Below are 12,635 nucleotides of genomic sequence, written 5' to 3' on the forward strand. Positions count from 1 at the left end.
GGGGGCCTGGGGGGGGGCTCTGCCATCCGATCCAGTGCCGCTCCTGGGCTATCATCTTCCCTAGGGAAGCCCAGAGCCGTGGTCTAGGGCCAGGCCCCGCCTGCTCCCCCAGGCCAGGGAGCCCCTTCCTCAGGCTTCCCAGGCCCAAGGACCAGGAGCAGAGCCTCCGGAGTGGACCCCACCCAGCCTCCAGGCGGCACAGACTCCTCAGTCCTGAAGAGTCTCCAGCCCACCTGCAAGGCATCTGTGCTGTCCACCCTCACCCACCACCCAGCTCTGTGTACATACACGCGCACACACACACCACCGACCGCTGTGTAAACACACACACACACACACACACACACACACACACACACACACACACACACACACACACACGGCTTTTCAAGCCAACAGCCAGCACAGCTGGGACACAGGAGGCCCCTGTGAACGGACCAGGGTGCGCATGCCCAGCCAGCCCTGCTTCCCAGAGGCGCCGGCGCAGCCATGGACAGGAAACGTGGGCAGAGCAGGAGCTACAGAGGCCAGGCGGTCTTCAGGTGTAGGCGAAAACCTACGCCATTCACCCGGAGGGATGCGGGGGCTGCAGCACCCGGCCAGGGCCTGCGCCCTCTGCTGTGATGTGGCCGTGGCTGAGCACCTCCAGCCCCCTCTCCCGGCCTTCCCTTCCCAGCCCGCCTGCCCCTCCGGGTGCCTTCTGTGCCAGGAGTCCCCCTTCTTGTCCAGCAGCCTCCCAGCCCTCTGTGGAGCGGCAAGCCCTGGGGACAGGCACAATTTCCGAAGAGGTGACAGGGTGCTGCAGCCTCGAGCAGCCAGGCCAGTGTGGACACCGGGTCTACGCTAGGGGAAGTGTGGCGTCTATGCTGGAGGACAGGGTGGCCTCTGCACCGGGGCGGACGCTGGTCTCTGCTGGGTGGAGGGCACGCAGAGCCCACGCCACTGGTCCATTCCCTGGCACCATGGGGACGCGGTGTTCGACCTCCTTGGCCGGGGTGTCCTCGGGTGTCCACTCAGATTCCACAGCCCTCCAGAAGGTCCTCCAGCACCATGTAGTGTGCTAGCCGCCCTGGTCTAGCTATGGCCTCCCCACTCCTCACACTGCCCCCCGGGCGTGGAGTCCACGGCAGCCTGTGGCCTGCTGGCCTGTGGCCTGCTGGCTGTCCCCATCACCCCACCCCTGCAGATCCCAGGAGGAAGGTGGCCTGGTCCAGGGAAGCCCCTCCTGCGCCTACTTTGGGGTGTGAGGAGAGGCCCGCGGGCTCGCTCCCTCCGTGCCCCCACTTCTCAGAGAGACCAGGTCACAGAGAATTCAGGTCCTGGGAAATGAAGTCAGCGACCCAAGCTGCTCCCCGGCAGCGGCAAGGGCTCCCCTAGTACACCGAGCGGCTTATGTGGGGTGGAGCACTGGCTCGGGAGCCCCCACGGGGCAGGTTGGCCTCCTGTGCATGCAAGGACGAGCCCAATTATAAAGACTCCTCTTCCATCCACAGGAGAGGACAGGCTACGTACCAAGGGGCACTGAGGAAACGTGGCTGTGGGGAAGCCCCGCCTCCGCCCGCCCTCCCCCCCCCAGTAGGGCCAGATGTGTGGATGTGAGCTCTAAAAACCAAATCTGTGCAGCTCTAGAACCAGGAGTCTGTGACAGGGGGAGAGGGGCTCTCCTGAGCAATGAAGCCCCGGAACATTCCAGAACAGTGGGGACTCCTCTGCATCCAACCTCAGCACACACAGGGTGGACACCAGGCACCACAGAGCTCACCAAACAGCTCCACCACTGATACTGGAAGGGAGGCCTGCCGGGGCTGGAGGCTGGGGGTGTGAGACAGCGTGGTCAGCTGGTAGATGGACGCCGGCAGGGCTCTCCTCTCACACAGGAGCTGGTCTCCTCAAGTGGACCTGGACCGCCAGGGTCACAGGAGGGGGAGGGAGAGCTTCTCTTTCCTTACAAGGCTTCCTCTCTGGCTCAGCTTTGGCCCCACACGAGGCACAGAGACAGCCCCTTACAGGGCTGAGAACGGACCCCTGGCAGCAATAAAGTTCACCGAAACAAATCACTGCTGGCTCTATTCTGGGAATATGAACCAGCGCCTGAAAACAAGAGGCAGCCAGCTATCAGACTGCGCGAAAGTTAGCAAGGCCTCATCTCCGTCATTCATCTGCCATCCTAGCCACATGGAAGGCCATAGGGCAGGAGGCTGACAATGTGAGGCTGGCTCCAAGAAGTCTACCTGGAAAAAAACAAATAAAGCTCAAGGACTGGAACATGGGCGCAAGTGGCAGCTATGCCCACCTAACAAGCGTGAAAGCCTTGAGATCGAATTCAGTATTGCCAGAAGATGAAAGGAAAAGTTCAGCCCAGCCCTGGCTCTGTGGAAAGAGGCGTCAGCGTGCAACGCAGTACAAAGGATCTAGCCAACCAGACCCAGACTCTCAGGCTGCCCCCCCCTGCCCCCAGACCCCCATTGCCCGAGGCTGTGGAGCACAGGGACAGGGGACAGCAGAAACTCTCCTAGAGATGAAGACACCGGGAGGCAGGGAGCTGAGAAGTGGGTCTGGGCCTCGCCCGCTGCTCCTTCAAGCAGCCCCTACTTTCATGTTTTTCTCTCAAACCATCTCTCAGCACGTGGGACTTCCTGGCCCACAGCTCGAGGTTCATCTCCCTGCACCCGCGGCCGGTCCGTCCTCCTGGGAACCCCCACGTCCCCTCCAGCGTCCATCCCTCCACGACTCTGCCCTTCCTACTTCCCGGTGCAGCCTCGCCCTGCACCAGCTATGGGGCCCAGGCCCCCATGGCACCAGGCGTTGGCAAGGCCAGCACCCCTTCATGAAAGGCAGGCCAGGAAGGCCTGACCACTCAGCAGAGAAAAACTCAGATGGCAGAGGAGCGGCTAGGGTCCCCGGTGGTGTCCCCAGCATAAGCTCCACCAGAGGCCCTGCATGCTCTCCGGGTCACCTCCCATCGAAGGCTCGTCACTCCAGTGTCAAGTGCAGATTCTGCGGGAAACACTTTCCTCTCTGAGATGCCAAGGCCTGGCCCTGACCTGGTCAGTCACAGGTGGTATGAGAGCACTGACCACGGACCAGCACAGAAACCCTGGGTGTCCACCACGGGGCGAGCCTGGGCAGCATGATATGGAGGCCCATGGGGGAGGAGGACAGGGGCTCCCGGCTGAGCCAGGGAGGCGGGAGGGCTGCTCGGCTTCCACCCCTCCCCACACCACCCTCGAGGGGTCAGCTTCCTCAGGTCCTGACCCCTCCCAGACTAGTGCCATAGAGTACGTGGCATCTGGACAGTAAGGACCCATGGCCCACCAGAAGCCCCCACGGTCCAGGACTGGGAGAGATGGGGTGGGGCTGGAGGAGGCTGAGTGTGGCACCCCTCGGTCTGAGAGCTGCCCAAGCCTGTATTGGAGGTGGGTGTGCATGCGTGTGGGTGTGCCCAGCGGGGGACCCGTGAGCACACAGCAGCCACGGAGAGCGGCCGTGCCCGAGGGCACGTGTGTGGCAGCGTGCATCTCTGTGCGCCTCGGGGCTCTGGTGTGTGCACACAACTTCTGACCCCTTACCCTCGGGCCGCCCTCCATGCTGGACACCCAGGTGCAAGCAGCCCTGCTCAGGGCAGCTCGGGGCAGCACAGCACCCCACCTCTCCCCGGACCTCTCTCCAGTAAGCGATCAACGCCCCCTCCCCGCATTCTGCTGTCCCAGCTCTCTGCGAGAACCCCAACCCCAGGCTCAGACCCGGCCTCAGGCCTCAGAAGTGACTTTATTTCTCTGCAGAAGATGCCCGTGGGCCAGGGCGTTGGGCTGCACTCGCTTGGCCTCCCCTGCCCTCTGGGATGGGGGTCCCAGCCCCGGCGCTGGCCCCCAGCTTCTCACCAGGACGTCTGATCTCCTGGGGAGATGCCTGGGGTTCCATCTGGAGACGTGAGAGCCACAGACCCCGGTGGGTGCCGGCAGGGCCAGGCGCACACTCAGGCCTGCGGGAGGAGGGCACTCAGGGCCCGGCCCAGAGGAGGGCGGACCCCAGGCCGAGCAGGAGCCCCCAGGCCAGGGCCCAGGGGCTGAGCCCCACCGCGGCCGCCCAGTTGCACAGGTCCTCCTCGCAGCAGTCTACGTCGACTTTGAGGATCCCGGAGTTGATGAACCTCATCAGGTAGTCTGAGAAGAAGTGCCGCTTGATGAAGTCGCAGGAGGACGCGCACATCTTGTTCACCGAATGGTCCTTCCGGCCTGGGGACGAGGACGGCCGCGCGTGGGGCTCCACGGGGCCGGCGCGCGCGCGGGACGGGGCCGCCGCCCTGCCCGTCCTCCTCCCCCAGCGCCGGCCCGCCCCGCCCCGCGCCCACTCACTGCTGCTGGGGTCGGTGATGCGGACGCTGGCGCACACGGTATCGGACGGCTGGCACAGCTTGGGCGTGCAGTGGCTGGAGTTGGTGGTCAGCGTGCAGTCCTGGCACCACAGAGCGCTGGCTGGAAGGGGGCCGGGCAGGGGACGGGTGACCAGCGGGCCCTGCCCGGGGGCCGCGCTCCGCCCCACCCCACCCGGGCCCCGCCAGCCGGGCGGGCCCCAAAGCACTGGATGGAGGCGGGAGGGGGGGCGCCGCGCGGGTCCCCGGCCGGGAGGAGCGGCGGGCGCGGGGCGGGCGCGGGGCGGGCGCGGGTCCGGGCGGACGCGCCCCGCCCTCGGGGCCACTCACCGGGCGCGGGGCACAGCAGCGCGGCCAGCAGCGCCAGGCCGAGGCCCCGGGCGGCCGCCGACAGCATGCTCCGGGGGCGCCGGGCGGCGGCGGGGCGCGGGCGGCGGGCGGGGGTCCTCCGGGGCGCGGGCCTGGCGGGGAGACGCGGGGTCAGCGGCGGGGAGGCCCGCGCCCCGCCCGCCCCGCTCCCCCCCGGGGCCCGAGCCCGCGGCCGGGCGCACTCACATCCCTGGGCGTGGGCCGGGGCGCGCGGCGCGGGCGGCGGTGCCCTCCGTGTCCCTGCGGACCGCAGCCCGGGCGCAGCCGCGGCTTTCGGGGAACGCAGCCGCAGACGCGGACCCCGCGCGAGAGGCGGGGCGGAGCGGGGCGGGGGCCGCGCGGGGCCCGGGGCGGCGGGGGCGGCGCGCGCGGGGGCGCCCGGGGCTCGGTCCCCCCGCGGGTCCCCGGCCGGGCCCTGCCCGCGCCCCCCCGCCCCGCCCGCCCCCCTCCACCCCCACCCCCACCTACCGGGCGGGGCGGGCCTCCCCCTCCGCTGGGCCGAGGCCCCGGGGATTCTCGGGGAGCTGCGACTGCGAAAGCCGGCGGGGCGCACAAAGAGCCGAGGAGGGCGGCCGTGGGCGCGGGGCCGCCGTCCTCGTCCACGCGCGCGGGAGCCTGGCCTCGGGATCCCTCCCTCCCTCCCTCCTCCTCTCCCTCCCTCTCTCTCTCTCTGCTTCCCTCCCTCCCTTCTCCCCCTCCGCCCCTCCTCTCTCTCTCTCTCTCTCTCTCTCTCTCTCTCTCTCTCTCTCTCTCTCTCTGCTTCCCTCCCTCCCTCCCTCCTCCCCCCTCTCTCCCTCTTCCCTCCCTCCTCCCCCTCTCTGCTTCCCTCCCTCTTTCCCTCCCTCCTCTCCCTCCTTCTCTCCCTCCTTCCCCCCCTCCTCTCCCTCCTTCCCTCCTTTCTCCCCAGCAGCTGGAGGGTCGCAGTGACCCCGCTGACAGTCCCTGCCCAGGACTGGCACCAACCACACCCAGCCCGGAGGTTCGGTCCCGGCCGGCCGGGAAGGGTCCTGGGCGGCCTCCTTGTCCTCCTGGGCCGGCTGCTGGGCTGGGGAAGCCTCCGGAGCCGCGCTGGCTGGCTGGCTGGCTGGCTGGCTGGCGTGGACAGGAGAGTAGGGGAAGAGGCGCCCCTGCTCGCACCGGGAAACTGGAGACCCAAGATCCAGGTCTCTGCCGGCCCTGCATTCATCACCATCACTTACCACCATGTGGGGTGAGGCGGACTAAGGTTTGAACCCAGGGCCCTGCAGTTACGAGGCCAGCGCTGTTCCACTGGGCCACGACCCCAGCCCTTTTTCTTATTTCCTCAGTGGGCCGGCTTGGAGTGCAGGCCTGGGGTCTCCACTGCGATGACCGTGGAGATGACGGCGCAGGCTGCTGGACCCAGCCTCTCCGTCCTTCCAGGCCGGAAGCTCCCAACCCCCCCCCCCAACTCTTTGGCTTGGGCTGGCTTCACCATTTGGTCCTCCTACACTCAGCCTCCTGAGCAGCCAGATGGAAGACCCCAGGTGGAGAGCCTCCGTGCCGTGGGGTCTAGAAATAAAGCACCCGGCATCCTCCCACCAGAGCCCCCGCTGCCCGGGCGCGGGCATGCAGAGCTTGCAGCTGCTCCACAGGAGTGGGTCTGTGCAGACACCGCAGCCTCCAGCCCCAGCCTGAGCACAGGCCTCCTCTCACCTGCTCAAAACACTACGTGGGGCCAGGAGTGGGCCTAGTGGTGGAGTGCTTGCCTAGCATGCACGAAGACCCGGGTTCGATCCCTCACTACCACATACATAGAAAAAAAGCCAGAAGTGGTGCGGAGGCTCAAGTGGTGGAGCTCTAGCCTTGAGAAAGCTCAAGGACAGTGCTCAGGCCCTGAGCTCAAGCCCAGGACTGGCAAAAGTAAACATATGGTATCTGGATAGCGACTCTTAGAAACCCTACTGTTCAAGGACTGTTTTCATTTCTGGTTTTACAGATGAGGACGCTGCCCAGAGATTGTGCTCACTGCTTAGGTAGGGTCACCCAGTGGTCAGACCAGAGGCAGCCTCAGAACTCACTCACTTCACCGAGCAGCCTTGGAAGGTGAAGAGAGACCGGCACCTGCCTGCCTGTAGGACAGGCCAGCAGCATCCTGAACAGAGCTGAGGCCCATGCTGGCTCCAGGGTCCAGTCTGGTGTGAGCCCTTGCCACACACGCAGGGCCCAAAGCAAGGCTTCCAGGGCAAAGCACAGGAGCGGCGCTGGGGGTGAGGGGTCCCGTGACCCTGAGCCCTCTTCGCTGCTTCCCACTGACTCCACCAAGACAAGCTGTTGGGAGGAAGAAAAGATTTATCTAGAAAGCCAGGACACAGAATGTGCAGCCATAGTGGAGAGGCCCGCTGTGGGAACTGGGCGCTCAGGCTCTGCAGTGCTGAAGACGTCCCTGATTACAAAGTCATAGGACTTTATTTATTTATTTTTGCCAGTCCTGGGCTTGAACTCAGGGCCTGAGCACTGTCTTTGGACTTTCTCAAGGCTGGAGCTCTACCACTTGAGCCTCAGCACCACTTCTGACTTTTTTCTGTGTATGTGGTATCAAGGAATCGAACCCAGGCCTTCATGCATGCTAGGCAGGCACTCTACCACTAGGCCACACTCCCGGCCAGGACTCTGTTCTTTTCAGTTCCTTTTAAACTAGTAAACTGCAACTGCAGAATCAGGATGCAAAATGAGGACCAAGGCAAATGGTAAGAGGCACCTCCCCCACCCCTCCAGCTCCCAGGACCTGGGGAGACAAAGCAAAGCAACCCCACCCCAGGACGGGGGAGGGGAGACTCTCTCCAGAGCAGTTTTACCCTGTTCGGGCAAAGCCAGCTGGTGTAACAGACCCAAACCACCCCAAGGGGAAACTGAGCCCAGTGTCGCAGAGAAACTCTGAAAAACACCAAACACCCAGCCTCTGAGGGACTATACCCACGCACGGGAAGCTGCAAGACTTTTACAGCCACCCCCAAGCCTTTGCACCCCCAGAGGCTCCTCTCAGAGTACCAGGGAGATCACACACCGCCAGGGGAGTGGTGGCAAAGAAACACTGGAGGAAGCTGTAACCAGAGGAAAGGTGCAGGCAGGCAAGAGGGCAGCCCAGCCTGCGACCGCCCCGACCCGTGGACCCCAGACTCAAGAACAGCTCACAGTCAGCAAGGGGGCAGTGGAAAGGGGCCCGGAAGCCAAGCATGCTGGGACAAACTGAGCGACAGAGTCAAGACCGGAGGGTTTTAATCTAACACGTGTAAGGTATGCTAAAAGAAAAGCCCTTATGTGTCAGTGATTGTGTATAGAGATTTCCTTCTTGAGTACTTGTCTGTTAAACATGGCATTTGAAATAAGTTATTAAAAAAATCAGTGTTAATAAAATATTTTAAAATATTTTTTAAAACAAGAAAGAAAAAACAAGGCACTATCAGACTCAGCAGAATGCGTATATGAGGGGAAAAACCTCTCTGTAAAAGAGAAACTTTCAGGCTGGGAATTTGGCCTAGTGGTAGGGTGTTTGCCTAGCATGCACAAAGACCTGGGTTCGATTCTTCAGTATCACACACATAGAAGAAAGCCAGAAGTGGTGCTGAGGCTCAAGTGGTAGAGCTCTAGCCTTGAGAAAGTCCAAGGACAGTGCTCAGGCCCTGAGCTCAAGCCCAGAACTGGCAAAAGAGGTGGGGGGGGGGGCGGGAGTTTGGCCTAGTGGTTAAAGTGCTTGCCTAGCATGCATGAAGACCTGGGTTCGATTCCTCGGTACCACATACATAGAAGAAAGCCAGAAGTGGTGCTGAGGCTCAAGTGGTAGAGCTCTAGCCTTGAGAAAGCCCAAGGACAGTGCTCAGGCCCTGAGCTCAAGCCCAGGACTGGCAAAAAAAAAAAAAAAAAAGAGGTGGGGGGGACTTTCATTGAAATGAAAGTCTGCAAAAACCTCAAAAGAACTAGGCTAATTGAGAAGGAAAGTTATTGAAGCAAATCCACATGATCTCCTTTAAAAACCTCAAAAGAACGAGGCTGAATGAGATGGAAAGTTAGTAAAGCAAATCCACATGATCTCCTTTTGAGTACAGGGCGCGTCCACGATGGGAACATCCAGCAGACACAGACAAGACCACTGGATGGGTCACCAGACACTGAAGCAAGCATTCTACCCCTGTGCCACACACACTCTCAGTGAAGCTATTCAGAAAGTCCTCCAGTGAGTCAAACCACGAATTGGACACAGCTGAAGAGAAAATGTGTGACCTGGAAGACAAAGCTAAAGGAATTATGCCCAAACGTAGCACAAGAGGTAAGGAGACGCTGAGAAACATAAGAAGAGCATGAAAGGAAGTGCACAGAGAGATGCTAAAGGGAGTCTGGTCAAAATCCCAAAGCAAAGAGGGTCATGTAGGGAGACATCATACCCTGGAATATTTCAGAACCTAGGAAAGCAAATACCCCAGAGAATTCAACACATACTAAGAAAAATAGAAATGAAGTGCATGCTAAGTACAACACAGTGAATTACAGAGCAGCAAAGGCCCTGGAAAATGTTTAAAGCTGGCTCTGCCAGGGAAATCAATTCTAAAGATATAGCCTTTAAACGCAGTAGAAATCCAACAGTAATGAGGAAAGCCAATATTGTGAAACTGTATCTTTTGAAGCATTTATACACAATTAAAAAAATAAGTGTCAAATAAATGTTGTAGGTAGTTATGTTTTTTTTAAAACAAACAAACAAACTCAGAAGAAACCAAAGCATTCAATTTAGAATTGGGCAAAGAATCTGACTTAAAAAAACAAAACAAAAAAAAACCAGAAAAGAAAGCAAAAGGTCATGATCAGATAACCACAATGGAATACAATTCAGCTTTTAAAAAGGAAGGAAATCTTGTCCTTTGTGACAGAATGGGTGACCCAGGAGGATGAGGCCGGGAAAAACTAACAAACTGACCTGTAAAATGAGTAGAGTTGATTTAGAGGTGTTGGGGCTCACAAAAGGAGAAGGGAGGCTGGTCAAACATGGATACAAAGTGTCTGTGAAATGGAAAGGAAGGCATGAGCCACCGGGCTCAGGCCTGTAAGTAATCCTAGCTACTCAAGAGGTTGAGGTCTGAGGATCTTGGTTCAAAGCCAGCCTGGGCAATACAAAGCCAAGAGACTCTTATCTCCAATTAACCTCTAGAAAACAGGAAATGGGGCTTGGCCCAAGGGTAGGGTGGTAGCCTTGAGCTGAAGAGCTCAGGGACAGCGCCCAGGCCGAGTTCAAGCCCTATGACCTCCTCCTAAAAAAAGGCAGCTCATGAACGTAGAGCTAAGGACTGTGGTTCAAAGCCACCACCATGGACAGGAGAGTCCATGAGACTCTTATCTCCAAGCTGGAGGAGGAGCTGTGGCTCAAGTGATAAAGTGCCAGCCTTGAGTGGAAAAAGCTCCGGGACAAGGTTCAGGCCCTGAGTTCAAGCCCCAGCGCTGGTACAGAAGAGGATAGGGAAAATCTCCCCAAGATGATATTGCGCCAGGCTTACAGTGTGAGCTCTGCAAGATCCAACTCCCAGGTGCTGGGGAGAGAGGAGGCTGTGAGTCAAGTGAGGAAGAGAGGGAAAGGAGGAGGGCCACTGAGGAAAGCCACGATGGGTCCACAGGGCCGGGCAGGGCTTGAGCGTCTGCATCTGCCTGTCCTTGGCCGTCTTTGACTCATCAGATTCCGCGTGCCCTTCTCAGGACATGCTGTCCCTGGCTGCCCTGGCCAGGGAATGGCCTTGGTCCCTCTGGTGGTTGGATCAGGGAGTCCCTGCCCAGCCATGAGGGGCCATGAGTTGACACTTCCTGTGACCCCTCCTGGGGAAGGAGCCCTGCTGGACCTCCGTGCCGAGACCTGGAAGCCACTGCCAGGCTCAGAGCGAGGCAAGCCCCAACCCTCCTTGTCTAGAGGGCAGGGGAGGCGGGCAGGCTCCAGGAGGGCCCGAGCCCCACCCCAGGGCTCTGCCCTGTGTGCTCTGCCCCTGGGGAGCAGGCCATCCATTGCTTACTCAAAGCAGTGGGCGGAGGTGGGGGTGGGGGAGGGGTGGGGAGCTGCTGTGTCACAGCAGGGAGGTCTGGGTCTGAGCCTCTCAACAGCCAGTGAATGAGCTTGAGACTTCATTGCCCCCCACCTCCCGCGCCAGCAGAGCCTCCAGGCCGCCCCAGCCTGACAGGAGAGCAGGAGTCTAAGCCCTTCCCCTCCTGCGGGGCCCCTGGGTTCCAGCCAGACACAGGGAGAATCAACGTTGTCATGTAGGGGTGACCTGCTGTACCACAGAGATAGGGAAGGTGGGCAGAGCAGGGCTTGCAGGAAGCCTGGAGCAGGTGAGGTGCAGGAGGGGACAGGGTATCCAAAGATACTGTCTGAGGAGGGAGGGCCGGCCCCTGGGACCACCAGTCTGAGACCCGCTCTCCCCAGGCTGGGTTGGGTTGCCAGGGAGACAAGATTCCCAGCCTGGTTTCCAAGCTACTCTGCCTTCCTGCCTTGCACGTGGGCTGAGTGTGCCCTATCAGGATTTTTGCAAACAAGAATAACAATCGTGCTCATGACTGGCAGAAGAAAGGCCTTGCTCCGGTGACACTAAGCAAAAGGATGCCCACACCTAGCCAGACCTCAGCCGGGCGGCCCTGCGGGAGCTAGCTCAGATCCTCCTCCCAGCCTGAGCCGGTTCAAACAATGCCTGTTTTCAGGAACATGGGGCAACAGCTTTCTCTGCCCAGGACACCCCAGCAAGCACCTCACAGCCAACCACAGTGCGTGGCCATGTCTGGGACTCTGTCTTCCTCTCAGAGTTGGGCCAATCACTGGAGCTAGACACCCTGGAGCTGCCGCCCAGAGGAGTATTTGTGTCCGAAACGGGATCACGGTCAGGAAAGCCACAGCTCCCTGGACCAGGCTGGAAACTCCAAAAGTAGACAGAAGCAGAGGTGATGGCTGGACTGACGGCCGAGGCGCGTCACAGATTTCCCCACAAACTATCAGAGCCTCGGCACAGGCAAACTGCACAAAGATGGGCCCACTGAGGGCCCTGATGGGAGCTGGACAGGAAATTATGTGGTCATAGGCCACATAAGCTACAGGGTACCTGGAGCCAGGACCCCAAAGGCAAAGAGGCCCCTGCCAGGCTCCTTGTCCCCTCCGAAGAGTGCTGTCCTGCTGACACCTCAATTTACAGCTTTGAGCCCCTTCAAATACCTAGTAACAATAAAAGCCCCTCCTAGCCAGGGACTGATGGCTCACAACTGTAATCGTAGCTACTCAGAGATCTGAGGACCACAGTTTGAGGCCAGTCCAGACAGCAACGTCCATGAGACTCATAATCACCATAAAGCTGCAAGTGGGGTTGTGGCCCAAGTGGAAGAGCACTCGTCTTCAGCACAACCGCTCGGGGATAGCACCCTGCTCTTAGTTCAAGCTCCAAGACTGTACCTGGAGGGGGGCTGAAACGAGAACCTCAGGCTCCACCGTCAGGATCTTGAAACTGCCAAATCTTTTTTCTTGCAGCCACAGCAAGCTGACATCACCTCTGGCTACTAGCGGCTCTTCAAGACGCCCTGTGTGTCCTTGGAACGGAGCAGAGGGAGGAAACTGGGAGAACTGCACAGCGGGCCTCACCACCCTGGCGGCCAGGCTTGCTTCGCACTTGGACAGAAGAATTACCCAGTACACACCCTTAAGTCCAATTAACATTGGCCATATTTAATTTATCTGTTATGTTCTGCTCTCTTCCCCTCGTCAACTCACCTCATATTACTGATAGACTTCACACACACACACACACACACACACACAGCCTCAGCATGGGTGTCATCAGCCTGTCATTCCACACACTCAGTTATTTAGGTAAAAATCGCCTTCCCATTCCAGTCTCAGTCAAACCCCCCACCAAAATGC

The 12,635-nt window shown here is 60.0% G+C and overlaps 1 protein-coding gene across 3 annotated transcripts; it reads right to left on the bottom strand.

Annotated features, from left to right (window-relative positions):
* Positions 1-3,756: 3,756 nt before the first annotated feature.
* Ly6h (lymphocyte antigen 6 family member H) lies at positions 3,757-5,959 on the bottom strand. Of its 3 annotated transcripts, none has more exons than XM_090339495.1 (4): positions 5,941-5,959; positions 4,703-4,833; positions 4,356-4,475; positions 3,757-4,235 (listed from the first exon to the last, which is right to left on the bottom strand). In XM_090339495.1, exons 2-4 carry the CDS (start codon positions 4,767-4,769, stop codon positions 4,000-4,002), a joined length of 423 nt encoding a protein of 140 aa, XP_090195621.1. In that variant the 5' UTR covers positions 4,770-4,833; positions 5,941-5,959; the 3' UTR covers positions 3,757-3,999. The 3 variants fall into 3 exon arrangements, with proteins under 3 accessions (XP_090195621.1, XP_090195620.1, XP_090195619.1); XM_090339494.1 differs by lacking the exon at positions 5,941-5,959 and adding an exon at positions 5,210-5,288; XM_090339493.1 differs by lacking the exon at positions 5,941-5,959 and adding an exon at positions 4,928-5,004.
* Positions 5,960-12,635: the final 6,676 nt, after the last annotated feature.

This window comes from Megascapheus bottae, chromosome 9, assembly GCF_031878675.1.
Source record: "Megascapheus bottae isolate mThoBot1 chromosome 9, mThoBot2.hap1, whole genome shotgun sequence".
NCBI lineage: Eukaryota > Metazoa > Chordata > Mammalia > Rodentia > Geomyidae > Megascapheus > Megascapheus bottae.

Excerpts from the sequence above, each read along its gene's own strand:
- Ly6h (XM_090339493.1), bottom strand. Across the intron at positions 4,476-4,702 it reads GCTGCTGTGCCCCGCGCCCG|CCAGCGCTCTGTGGTGCCAG; the intron begins GTGAGTGGCCCC and ends GCCCCCTTCCAG. Across the intron at positions 4,236-4,355 it reads CATCACCGACCCCAGCAGCA|GCCGGAAGGACCATTCGGTG; the intron begins GTGAGTGGGCGC and ends CCTCGTCCCCAG.